Source organism: Lampris incognitus, chromosome 20 (assembly GCF_029633865.1).
Source record: "Lampris incognitus isolate fLamInc1 chromosome 20, fLamInc1.hap2, whole genome shotgun sequence".
Lineage (NCBI taxonomy): Eukaryota > Metazoa > Chordata > Actinopteri > Lampriformes > Lampridae > Lampris > Lampris incognitus.
This window is the reverse complement of record NC_079230.1, coordinates 25,144,740-25,158,926: the sequence shown is the minus strand read 5'-3', so window position 1 is coordinate 25,158,926 and position 14,187 is coordinate 25,144,740. Positions and strand designations below refer to the sequence as shown.

The window sequence follows — 14,187 nt, the reverse complement described above, 5'->3', positions numbered from 1 at the left end:
CTCTCTTTCCTTCTCTCTTTCATCCAGGCAAACAACAGCGCTGCTGACTCCGCTGCTGAATGAAATATTCATGGCAAGAGATGAAGCAGATGCGGCTGAAAGTGTGTGTGTGTGTGTGTGTGTGTGTGTGTGTGTGTGTGTGTACCTTTCTGTATGCTGTTTGCACCGCTGGGACCCTCGGAGCCAGGTAGGTGTTGAGGGCTGGCTGTTTGCGCAGGCGCCTCCGGGCTCCTGAGGAGGAAGAGGGAGATCGGCGGTTTAGAGCCTCCGACGGTCGGCACGTGGAGGAGGGATGCAGGTAACGGCGTGTTTACGCAGAGAGCTCTTCAGAATTGGGATGTGGAACTCGGGGAAGTTAGGGGGGTGGGGGTGAGGGGTGGAGCATTATCTCGGATACTGAGGCAAGTTAGAGGCCTCTTGCCCTTGACCAGCGAGACTGCGGATGCTAGGACATGACGTGTTAGTGTTTGACTTTCCTTTACACTTTGGCTATGTGCTCATCAATATTTCAGGAATATTTCAATTCATTCCACTTCTGTTTTTTGAATACTTGGCGATAAAAAATCTTATATAATCACACAAGAACAATGCAGGGTAATTGTCTTGAGTTTGTAACTGGAAGTGGATCTAGTATTCCTTACATATTTTCAGTTGAGTAGCTAACGTTACACGTTATTTACGTCATATCCAGACTGGACGCTTCACATTAGCATTATAAAATAGATGCTTTTGCACCGCTTCAACAGAGCTAGCGTTAGCTTGTCTGAAGCATGTTTTAGCTAGCCGCCAACCAAAAAAAGCTAGCTGACACATCAGAAACGTATCAAAAGACTGATTTGTTTGAGGACGTTAAAGGTGATGGAGAACATCTTACTTGTATCTCTGTCGGTGGCGTTTCTGTGAAATCTCAAATAAAAACAAATGGGCGATACCAAGTGACAGAGTACAAGGGAGAGGCGAAAAGTGGTGGGGGTGCAGAAAAAATATATTTCACCAATTTTCTTGCCAATGAGGATTATAATGTTGATTTAAAAAATGCAAAATCTTTAACATCTTCCAAAAGCATATATTATTAGGTGCACTTACAAACATTTTTGGAAGGGTCGCAGCCCCCCACCCAAATGGAAACAGATGTTACAAATTAACATGAGACTAAATGTCAGTTTGTGAGTGAGTGAGTGAGTGAGTGAGTGAGTGAGTGAGTGAGTGAGTGAGTGACTTAGAAGCCAGGTTCATGTGGTGCTTCACAGCTACAAAATTTAAAAAAATCAAAAATGACATATTTTACTTTTAGAAAAGCTAAAGCTCTTTGCCTTTGCTCATAAAACCAGACTTATGGTGAATAACTATCATATGAAGTGAAAAACGAATGGCTGTACCAGTTATGAGGTGGCAGGATGGTCTGGTTTGGGATCTCGGGGACAGGACGGTGTCTCAGCCGATACGAGCGGGTTGGGCGAGGACCCTTGCGAGCCTTAAAACTCGGACCTCTCTCATAGATAGTGTTCTCCACCATCTCGCCCAGGAAGCCCCCTTGATCCCCTGTCAGCACTGGGGAAGAAACCTCTGCTGGAGGAGGGATGGAGTCCATGCCAGAGAGGGGTGGCTCCTCAGAGGAAATCTCCCAGTCAGATGGCACTTCAGAATGGGAGGAGAGAGAGTCGCTGCTGCTGCTGCTTCTACTGTTGGTCATGGACGTAGATGCAAAGGAGCGATTGTGAATGTTTCGGGGGTCTCGCAGAGCCGGCCGAGGAGGGTCGGTGGTCCCGCTTTCTGCGACAACCTCGATTTCGGCTCCCAACCCTGCTCCTGGAGGTAAACTCTGACTTGCATCTGTATCATAGTACCTCCTCTCCTTCGGCTCATGGTTCTGGCACGAAGTCGCTCTCTTTTTATCCTTCAGGAAAATGTGTCTGGGGTATGGCATCGGCTTCCTCTGGCCCCTCCCTTTCTCTCTCCCCACCCCTTCCTCTTCTTCCTCTTCTTCTTCTTCCACACACTCTTGCCCTACCCCGAGTGCCTCAAGACTGCGTAGGATTCGTCTACGGTGGCCTGTAGGGTACACTGTGAGTGCTAGGAGGCACTCATCTGTAAGGTCCTTACACTCTTCCAGAGTCTTGTACCCTGCTGACTGGAAGCACAGGGCATACTGAGGCAGATGCAGGGTAGTAAGCCAGTCTAAAATCTCTTGGCTGGGTTCCGGGGGCTCCATCCTGGTCCTTTAGATCCAAGGATGATGCATTAGGCAGACATTGCTGAAAATGGAGGACATCAGTGGAAACATCAGGTCTGGGCTTTTTATCCTGCTGGTACAAAAAAAACAAACCCAAGTGTGAGAGTCAAACATAGTAGCTGAAGGAATGTAAAGGAAACCAAACATTTGCTTTTCTGATTGCCTGTCAAGTCTCAACTGTGTTTGATTTCAGGTAGAAAACTTTATAAAGAATTGATTGTGTTAACCTTTGTGCGCCCCCTGTGGACAGAAGTGGTAGTGTTTCACAGAGGAACGACTAAATTTTGCCAATGATCATTCACCCTCTGGTAGCGTATTTTTTTTGAAGAGACGAGTGAGAGATGTAATATATATATGTGTGTGTGTGTGTGTATATATATATATATACTATATATATATATACTATATATATATATATATATATATATATATATATATATATATACATATATATATAATCCAGTTAGTCAAGTAAATTCTCTATGAGACAGTACAAGCCTGTTTCATGCTATAAGCAATCACCAGCTGTCAGTGAATCTATTTCAGGTAGGACATACCTTCCTCGAGTATATATATATATATATATATATATATATATATATATATATATATATATATATCTCAACACAGATACAGGAAAAAAAGTTTTAATACATTGCAGTACAGGCCTGTTTCGTGTGTCACGCCGCACTCATCAGCTTCATTTTATATGACTGCTGGGATAGGCTCCAGCATTCTGCGACCCTGAGAGCAGGATAAGCAGTTTGGATAATGGATATACACACACACACACACACACACACACACACACACACACACACACACACACACATATATATACAGGCCTGTTTCGTGCATCGCGCCACGAAACAGGCCTGTACTGCTGTGTATTAAAACGTTTTTCCTGCATCTGTATTGATATATACATGTATATATATATAAAATCCAGTGATTTTGTAAAAGTGATTATTTTGCTCCTTATTTGTTGAGCACTTTCTTTACCGTTGAGTGTTTCTTTTAACAAAATTTTTATATATACACACATACATACATATATATATATATATATATATATATATATATATATATAGCATTTTTTTCCGAAACCGTCAATGGTGTTGTAAGTGCTCAACTAATGAGGAGCGGAGTATCTGCAATGCATTAAAACTTTTTTCCTGTATCTGTGTTGAGATATATATATATAATATATATATATATATATATATGGCATACACATAACACAGTACAACATATTGTGTTATGTGTATGCCATTCGCCCATTAGCAGCTGATGAGTGCGCGACGCACGAAACAAGCTTGTACTGCTCTGTAATATTTTTTTTCCTATTTTTCCTCCATCTATATATTTTTTTCTTTTCTTTTCCAGAAACTGTCAATGGTGTTAAAAAAAGTGTTCAACTAATGAGGAGCGGAATATCAATACAGATGTAGCGAAAAAAACTTTTAATACACGCTTGTACTGCTATGTATTAAAAGTTTTTTTTCATACATCTATATATATATATATATATATATATATATATATATATATACATACTCACTGGCCACTTTATTAGGTACACCTTGCTAGTACCGGGTTGGACCCCCTTTTGCCTTCAGAACTGCCTTAATCCTTCGTGGCATAGATTCAACAAGGTACTGGAAACATTCCTCAGAGAGTTTGGTCCATATTGACATGATAGCATCACGCAGTTGCTGCAGATTTGTCGGCTGCACGTCCATGATGCGAATCTCCCGGTCCACCACATCCCAAAGGTGCTCTATTGGATTGAGATCTGGTGACTGTGGAGGCCATGTGAGTACAGTGAACTCATTGTCATGTTCAAGAAACCAGTCTGAGATGATTCGAGCTTTATGACATGGCGCGTTATCCTGCTGGAAGTAGCCATCAGAAGATGGGAACACTGTGGTCATAAAGGGATGGACATGGTCAGCAACAATACTCAGGTAGGCTGTGGCGTTGACACGATGCTCAATTGGTACTAAGGGGCCCAAAGTGTGCCAAGAAAATATCCCCCACACCATTACACCACCACCACCAGCCTGAACCGTTGATACAAGGCAGGATGGATCCATGCTTTCATGTTGTTGACGCCAAATTCTGACCCTACCATCCGAATGTCGCAGCAGAAATGGAGACTCATCAGACCAGGCAACGTTTTTCCAATCTTCTATTGTCCAATTTTGGTGAGCCTGTGCGAATTGTAGCCTCAGTTTCCTGTTCTTAGCTGACAGGAGTGGCACCCGGTGTGGTCTTCTGCTGCTGTAGCCCATCTGCCTCAAGGTTCGACGTGTTGTGTGTTCAGAGATGCTCTTCTGCATACCTCGGTTGTAATGAGTGGTTATTTGAGTTACTGTTGCCTTTCTGTCAGCTCGAACCAGTCTGGCCATTCTCCTCTGACCTCTGGCATCAACAAGGCATTTTCGCCCACAGAACTGCCGCTCACTGGATATTTTCTCTTTTTCGGACCATTCCCTGTAAACCCTAGAGATGGTTGTGCGTTAAAATCCCAGTAGATCAGCAGTTTCTGAAATACTCAGACCAGCCCGTCTGGCACCAACAACCATGCCACGTTCAAAGTCACTTAAATCACCTTTCTTCCCCATTCTGATGCTCGGTTTGAACTGCAGCAGATCGTCTTGACCATGTCTACATGCCTAAATGCATTGAGTTGCTGCCATGTGATTGGCTGATTAGAAATTTGCGTTAACGAGCAGTTGGACAGGTGTGCCTAATAAAGTGGCCGGTGAGTGTATATTCCTCAAGTAGCTTTACTGACAGCTGATGGTTGCTTATGGCATGAAACAGGCTTGTACTGTCTCATAAAACATTTACTTGACTCACTGGATTTCATATATGTCTATGTATATATATATATATATACATAAAACAATTTTTAAACAGCTGTTTGTAAGATATGCAGCTATGATGTAATATAGCTCTAATTATGGCTACACATCCTGTCTGTGTGCCGTAAATCATTTTCTCAGATCTCGCAGGCAATCTGACCCGGAGAAAAACATCAAATCAAATCAAATCAATTTTATTTGTATAGCCCAATATCACAAATTACAAATTTGCCTCAGTGGGCTTAACAGCAACACAACATCCTGTCCTTAGACCCTCTCATCGGATAAGGAACAACTCCCTAAAAACCCCTTTAACAGGGAGAAAAAATAGGAAGAAACCTCAGGGAAAGCAACAGAGGAGGGATCTCTATCCCAAGACGGACAGCGTGCAATGGATGTTGTGTTCACGCAATTTACATAATACAACATCGAAAGAGGATAACAGAATTACAATGGACATAAAATTTATGAAGAACATGATGCACAGGATTCCAAGCAGTGTCCACGTGCCAACAGAGCAGTCCAGGACCCAAGCCACGCGACCAGCATCATCATGTAATAAGAAAAACTTATGTGAGGAGTGGAAGGGCAGGCAGCATCCAAATGGCGGCCACCATCGCCACGGAGACCTGGGAGGAGAACCGACTGCACATGCATGCAAGAGAGACTCACGACACCATTCAAACACAGAAAAAGAGAAAGGAGAAGACATCATTCAGAGAGAGAAAAGACATGTTAGAGAAGAGAACAGTTTGCAATAGTCATTAGCCATAATCATTAAGTCATCAATTCGTCCTAATCTAAACTCGATAATCTCGTCGGCAGAAGAGTGGTTGGTAAATTCATTGAGACAGAAAACTAACCCGCCATCCAGTACAGGTTGTGAAGCACTCAACTTAAAGGCAACTAATTGTAAACTAAGGCAAAAAGATGCGTTTTAAGTTTGGATTTAAAGGACTCAACAGACTCCGATTGTCTGATGGCAGCAGGCAGTTTATTCCACAACAATGGAGCCCGATAGGAAAAGGCCCTGCTGCCACCAGCTGACTTCTTTTTAACTTTGGGTACACACAGGAGCCCTGTATTTTGAGAACGAAGTGCTCGAGATGGCATGTAAGGTTTAAGGAGATCAGACAGGTAGGATGGAGCAAGCCCATTTAGGATTTTATAAGTCAGCAGAAGCACCTTGTATTCTGATCTAACATGGATAGGAAGCCAATGAAGGGAGGCAAGAATTGGTGTAATATGGTCAAATTTCTTAGTTTTAGTTAGGATTCTAGCTGCAGCAGTCTGAACCATCTGAAGACTTTTAGTACTAGAATGTGGCAGACCTGACAACAGAACATTACAGTAATCAAGTCTGGATGAAACAAATGCATGTATTAGAATCTCTGCATCAGCCATGGAGAGAAAATACCAAATTTTAGATATGTTACGTAAATGAAAAAAGGCAGTCTTGGTGATTTCTTTAATGTGCTTATCAAAGGAAAGGCTGGGATGAAGCGTAACACCAAGATTTTTGGCTGCCACATTTTGTGAAACCAGAGTTGTCGATTGTTATCGTTACTTGATCAAATTGGTGTCTGTGTCTAGCAGGGCCAATGACTAGCATCTCGGTTTTATCTGGATTTAAAAGCAGAAAGTTAAGTGACATCCAGTTTTTCACAGTAGCCAAGCAGGCCTCTAAGTTAGTGATTTGAGTATGATCATCAGCCCTTATAGGCACATACAGCTGAGTATTATCAGCATAGCAATGGAAATTTATTCCGTAACTGCGTATAATTTGGCCAAGAGGTGTAATGTAAAGAGAGAAAAGTAGAGGGCCAAGTACTGAGCCCTGTGGCAAACCATGTTTAATGTCAGAAAATTTTGATATAATATTGTTATAGCAGACACAATGTGTTCTTCCAGATAAGTAGGACTTAAGCCAAGAGAGAGCTAAGCCAGAGACACCAAAATTACAATTTAATCTATCCAAAAGTATACAGTGATCAATGGTGTCAAAGGCTGCACTGAGGTCCAGTAGTAGAAGCACAGACGTGGAATCAGAGTCGATCGCCAATAGAAGATCATTTACCACTCTGGTCAGAGCAGTCTCAGTGGAGTGACAGGGCCTGAAAGCTGACTGAAAAGGTTCATATAGATCGTTTTCTTTTATATGGGTCACAAGTCGTTGATACACAACTCTCTCTAGCACTTTAGAGAAGAATGGAAGATTAGAGACTGGCTGATAGTTATTAAGAGACCCTGGATCAAGGTGCGGTTTTTTAAGTAGAGGTTTAACCACAGCTGTCTTAAAACTGCTGGGAACAATGCCAGTAGTAAGAGATAAATTAACGATGTCTAGCATTGTAGGTCCAAGAATATAACATCCAGAATATGATACGGCAATATCTCATCTTCTCGCTGATGGTCTCATTTGATTATGTTGGTCATATATTACAGTGAGAGAAGTATATATATGTTTTAGTAGTAGTGGTATATTTGCTTATTTCGAAAGTTAAAAAAATTAAAATGTATAATAAAAGAAAACAAAAGAGAAAAAAAATCAAAACAGGCAAGCGATATCATCATCAAACATTTGTTTCAAATCTCAGCAGTTAGAAAAGGAGTAGGCAGAAAAAAATTCTAGCCCTACCCCCTTTTTCTATTTTAGTATTTCAACAGTGAACTGTGTGATTTATAAATGAAAACTCAATCATCTACCACCAGTGACCATGACGTCTACCTAGTAAACCATACAAAGATCATTCATTCAACACAACAAGAACAAAGTACAGAACAACACCAAAACAACTCAAGAACAACTCACACAAGATGTCACAGCTCCATCCCATATCTGTTCAACATATTATTTCTGAAGAGTCTTTTAAATTGGTTATTGAGTCACATGTTTTCATTTCATCACTGCAATTATTCCATATCTTGACTCCTTTGGTTGTGACACAATGATATTTTGCATTTGTCCTTACTGGGTTTTGTTTAAACGTACATGTTCCTCTCAGGTCACAATTACTTTCCCTCAGCTGGAACAACCCCTGGATACTGTCGGGTACTTTATGATTTAACACTTTGTACATGATTTGAGCAGTTTTAAAGTCCACCAGATCTTTGAATTTTTGTGTTTTTAGTTTGATAAAGAGTTGGTTTGTTGGTTCTCTGCAGTTGGCTTTGTTTACTATCCTTATGGCTCTTTTTTGAATAATGAAGACTGCATCGGTGTTGGTTTTATATGTGTTCCCCCACACGTCCACACAGTGGGTGATGTATGGAAGTATGAGGGAGCAGTACAAGGTGTGAAGTGAAGCTTGATTTAGAAGATCTTTGACTTTGAATGGTATTGCAATTGATTTGGATACTTTGGCCTTGGTATAATTTATATGTGGTTTCCAACATAATTTAATGTCCACTATTACCCCAAGAAATACAATTTCTGTCACTCTTTCTAGTTCTACATGGTTAATCATGAGTTTCTTGATTGAGTTAATTTTACGGTTACCATAGATTATAAATTTTGTTTTACTTAAATTCAATGTTAGTTTGTTAGCATCAAACCACGTCTTTAACCTCATCAGTTCTTTTTCCACTCTGTCCAGGAGCTGATCCAGATGATCCCCAACAGCAAAATAAATGTGTTGTGTTTGTGCAGAATGCCGATATGTTTCATCCCCGGCTCATAATCAATATGAAAACGTTGGCTGACGTTAGTCTACTTTTACCACCTTCACCAAATCGTTACCCGTGTTCTCATTAACCTTGCTCCAACCTTGTACGGATGAAAGTCTGTCCAGGGAAGCATGTTTAGCACATTGACTCAGAAGCCACAACCGCCATACATTTACAGCCACCTCATCTCAGGAAGTGGCACAAGTCTGCGAGATTGGTTTTGTGTGTGAGCTGCAGCTATTTTCAAAGAGAGCAGATACTAAGATCTTCCCCTCCACGCCATATCTAACCCTGGCATCTCCAAAAGCCACAAACTGCATTTGAAAATATGTAGAGCCATGACTTCCTATACCCAGCTAGCTCTCTCTCTCTCTCTCTCTCTCTCTCTCTCTCTCTCTCTCTCTCTCTCTCTCTCTCTCTCTCTTTCACTCTCTCTCACCCAATCTCTCTTTCTCACCCTCTCTCTCTATCATTCTCCCCCTCTCTCTCACTCTCCCTCTCCCCCCCCCTCTCTCTCTCTCTCTCTCTCACTCTCCCTCTCTTTCTCTCTCTCTCTCTCTCTCTATATATATATATCCCCCTCTCTCCCTGTTCACCTCCTCTCTCTCGCTCACACGCTCTCTTGTTCTTTGTCACTCTCTCTCTCTCTCTCTCTCTCTCTCTCTCTCTCTCTCTCTCTCTCTCTCTCTCTCTCTCTCTCTCTCTCTCTCTCTCTCTCATATACACACACACTCACAAAACCTAGACAAGATCTGAAAAAAAATTGAAACAACATTTTTTCACTTCTGCTTTTAAGAAAACCACATTTTTTGCTTTAAGGTTCCATATGTATATTTCTGTGTGTGTGTGTGTGTGTGTGTGTGTGTGTGTTTGTGTGTGTGTGTGTGTGTGTGGTAGTGCACCCGAGTGTCTCACTTCACAAGATGTTCAAAGGTAGAGGGAAGCTAACGTTTAGCTACCCTGCAGTTTGGATGTGGTCAGAATGTTTTCTCCACCCACCCGTGTTTGTCTCTGCTCCCTGGACATGGAGACTAAATACAAAATAATACAATCTAAAAACACCACACACACACACACACACACACCATAGCTGAGCAGCTGGGTCAAAACACATTACACCACTATGCTGTGAGTAAGTATTGATTAGGTATTGAACAATTTAACCCCTTGCTTCCTGTTTTACCCTGCTGTACAGCTGCTGTATAGCTGATGTATAGGCTCCATACCGAGACGAGCTCGTTTTGTTTCTAAACAAAGACGCTTATATGATAAGAATCTGACCCGGGATCCTCGGTGGTGCGAGTTTTATACTGCTGGTCCACTCCTGAGGTATTTATAGCTGTCTCTGCTGCACATGGGGAGGAGTTGGAGGGGACGGAGGGGAGAGCCATCATCATCATCTGTGGTCAACAACAGTCAGTCTTAATCTGCTCTGTAGTCGAGACAGTTTCAGGCAAAATAACAGTGATGAAATTTAACTGCTCCTCATTTTTAGCTCAAAATCCCCCAGAGCCCCATTTCAAGTACCCCGCATCAGAAAGTCTTCTGCTCTTTACTGTACAAGATCACAACTGTCGTGTATGTGTGTGTGTGTGTGTGTGTGTGTGTGTGTGTGTGTGTGTGTGTGTGTGTGTGTGTGTGTGTGTGTGTGTGGTTATCAGTCCGGCCTGCAGCTTTCCACCGCAGTGTTAACATGCAGGGACCTGCACTGGCTCATAGCCAGGCCTAAATGAAATAGACACATGCCAATGCTCGCTAGTACATCTGACCAGGCCTGCTCCACTTTTCAGCCTTTTAGCTTTTATATGCCCACACACATGGTCACACGGTCACACACATATATACACACACATAGACACACACAACCACACAGGCACTATATATATATATATATACACACACAACAGTACATATTTGAACTAACGCATGCTGACATTCACACAAAAAAAGCCTGCCTGCTCACAGACATCACACAGCCACCGGCCCTCACAGATTTTACACCATCGATAACGGAGCTAAAGCCGAGACTTGATGAGATAAACACGTGTTTTCAAAGGCCACAGACATCGTATGAGACACCGACTTCAGGGGCATGAAAGATACGCAATATGTCACATATACGCTCACACAGGCAAGCACACATACTGTACTGTACTATGCACACATATGCTCCCTCCAGTATCAAGTGTTGACGTGGGAAATACACAGACCGTGTGCTCATGAAGCCTGTGAAGCCTGCGTCAGCTGCACACCACCCACGGGTGTGTTGGAAACGAAAGACTGCCACTACAGAGGTGCTGTCTGGGTCACACCCACTGGGCTTTGCCTTCTTCTACAATACCACACTGGCCACAGCCAAGCAATGAATGATTCACTCCGCTGCAGGCTTGCACACACACACACACACACACACACACACACACACACACACACACACACACACACACACCTCAAATTCCGAGACATCCCTCGGGCGGTCAACTCAGGTCAAAGTCCAGCATGCTTCCCGTATCAAACCCCTCCCTGGCTTAGGGAGATATGTGTACATGCTACCTGAGCGCTGTAAGCCTATCCTGAACAGGCTTTTGGGTGAACACCATAAGGTTTGCTGTGTCACCAGGAGCAGAATCCATGATCACTTGTGTAGTTCACACAAGTTGACGTTTCTGCAGTAGCAGTGACAGACTGAATACTAGACCCTTGTCTTTTCTAACCAGTGACTAAAGGGGGACGGGTCACTTAAGTAACCCTTGCACGTGCTGGGTGTCCGTTGTCATTCGCTTGTGCGTGCCCGTTTCTTAGTGGCGCACCGCAGGTCCCTCGGGGACTGTGCCGAGGGCTATGCTAATAAACCTGGACGAGCAAACCTCAGGTGAACAACCGGCGCCCTGTGAAGACGCTGACGGTGTGACAGCCAGAGTAACACACCTTCCTTCCTTTCGCACCACAATGGAAGGGCTGACAACTCCACGCACACAACCAGACACAAGTAGAAACACGCGTACCTGTTGTGAACAGTGTCTTTAGGTTGAAATCCGTTCATTTTTGGGTGTACCTGAAGCCGTTTCTGCCCTGTGAGCGGCTTCAAACGTGTCGTCCCTAGACCACCTGCGAGCCCGGCTCCCTCGGACGCGTTCAAACGCAAGACGCGGAGCCGCCCGGAGTCTCATAGAGGAAAACCCTGCTGACGCGACGCGGCGGCGGCGCGGCGGCGGCGCGGCGCGCACCTACAGGCCGTCCACCCGAGCACGCGTGTGCGCCGGAGGAGACGAACCGAATTGCAAACTCACTCGTCAGGAGAACCAGGAGCTGGGAATCAACGTGGCTTCCGGTTCGTTCAACTTCATCCTGTTCAAAGTTGTGTTCTGTCCGTGCGAACTAGCGCACAAACACACAGTGCCACGGTGTTGTTGGACTCTCCGCTGCGCTGTTTGCTCTCCCGGTCTGTTCACACACACACACACACACACACACTGGACTGACACGCAACTCCACGCCCATTTCCAGCCGCGACGTTTTTGAGTGTTATTGTGTAGTGAAGTGTGTTGTAGTGTGTTATTGTGTTGTGTAGTGCGTTACTGTGAGGTGTGTTATTGTGTGTTGCAGTGTGTTATTTTGTAATGTAGCGTTGTAGTGTGTTATTGTGTGGTGTAGTGTGTTGTAGTGTGTTATTGTGAGGTGTATTATTGTGTTTTGTGTGTTACGGTGTGTTGTAGGGCGTTATTGTGTAGTGTAATGTGTAGTGTGTTATTGTGTGTTAATGTGTGTTGTAGTGCGTTATTGTGTAATGTGTAGTGTGTTATGTGTTGTAGTGTGTTATTGGTATTGGGCATACTGGTATGAGAAAATGTATAATGAAAATACAAGTAATTTGTCATTTGAAAATACAAAAGTACATTCTATACAAACTGATATCACACGTTAGGCATTCAGTAGCCTCACTGTGAGTCTGACCTTCACCCCCCTACACCGAAAAGATGAGCTCTGCTAATTTCCCCACGTCGCAGATCTGAAGTGGCCAATCAGGATCTCTTGGCGGTGGGAGGCTGTGGATTCAGGGGTGCATGCTGGGTGGTTTCTGTCAGTCAGAGTGACCACTGACTGACTGAGTGAACAGCCAATTGAAATGCAGCTGGGGGAACTGAACAGTTGGGCCACAGCGATGCACCAGTTCTTTCAGAAGACAATAAGACGGGGCATTTAGCAGAAGCCTTTTCCAAAAGCCATAAATACAAGTGCAGTGGCATAAATTCATATCTGAGACCTCCACCTTTACAAGCAACCAACTGAACGAGTGCAAAACACACATAACAGTACCATTACAGCGGACTATGTTACAGCACAAAATAGTAGAGGAGAAAGAGAAGCACCCCCCCCTTCCCCCCAATGCCAACAACAACCTAAAAATCAGGAATCAGGAACATTTTATTTATCATTTTATTTCATGTACTTCCTTATATGAAATGAAATGAAATATGTCTCCCAGCCCACAGCAGTGCAACTCAAAGACAAAAACACATATCCAAAAACTACAAGAACTTCAAGAACACACATACTAACTAACACATGGTATATCTACACTAACACAAGTATCCAAACTAAAAAAAATCACAGTCCAGGAGAACGAACGCCAGCCAGGATGACTGTCGGAACTGCCGGTCTGCATGGGCTAGCAGTTAGCTTAGCCTGCCCCGCTTCCGCGTCCTGTCAGACCGTCCTCGGTGTTTCCTCCTCAGGCGCAGCTCCAGGCAGGGACAGTGGTCCTTGGGTCCACCAGACGTGGCAGACCAGGCTCCCCCAAGATTCAAGATCAAGATTCAAGATCATTTATTGCTACGTCTCAATATACAAGTACAAGAGAGTAAAAGTCTTGTGTTTCTGATCCTCAACACTGCAGCAACAATAGTAATAAAATAACAACAAAATAGAACAAAAAAGCAGTAATGATAATAAACTGTGTGTGTATAGGCCCAGCCTTAATAAATATGCAGCATATATGAATGTATGTAGTTGTTTGCATATTTGTGTGCTTGTGTATGCCAAGCGATGTTTGTGTGTGTGTGTGTGTGTGTGTAAACTGATGACCTGCTGAAGACCATAGGTCAGTACCCGTCAGTCCGGCACCAGGTTTAGTGTCTTTAATGTTCGTTGTTCAAAGGCCTGGTTGCTTGGTGGAAGAAGCTGTTCTGGAGCCCACTGGTCTGGGCTTTGAGGCTGCGGTACCACTTGCCTGATGGTAGCAGCTGGAACAGTCCATAGTTGGGGGGGCTGGGGTCTTTGATAATCCTGCGGGCTTTGCTGACACAACGTCCATTGTATATGTCCTGGATGGAGGGAAGCTCGCATCCACTGATGTCCTGGGCTGTCCGCACAACCCAGCCGATATTATATTAATTTCTCCATTAGTTCAGTTGTTAA

The 14,187-nt window shown here is 43.5% G+C and overlaps 1 protein-coding gene across 1 annotated transcript in view; it reads right to left on the bottom strand.

Annotated features, from left to right (window-relative positions):
- arap2 (ArfGAP with RhoGAP domain, ankyrin repeat and PH domain 2) overlaps window positions 1–2,212 on the bottom strand; it is a 195,775-nt gene extending 193,563 nt beyond the window's left edge. Inside the window, exons 1-2 of the mRNA XM_056300208.1 lie at window positions 1,395–2,212; window positions 146–231 (exon numbers count right to left, since the gene is read on the bottom strand). Of these exons, the coding sequence (XP_056156183.1) occupies window positions 146–231; window positions 1,395–2,212 (904 nt within the window). The remainder of the gene's footprint in view (window positions 1–145; window positions 232–1,394) is intronic.
- Between the last annotated feature and the right edge of the window lie 11,975 nt (window positions 2,213–14,187).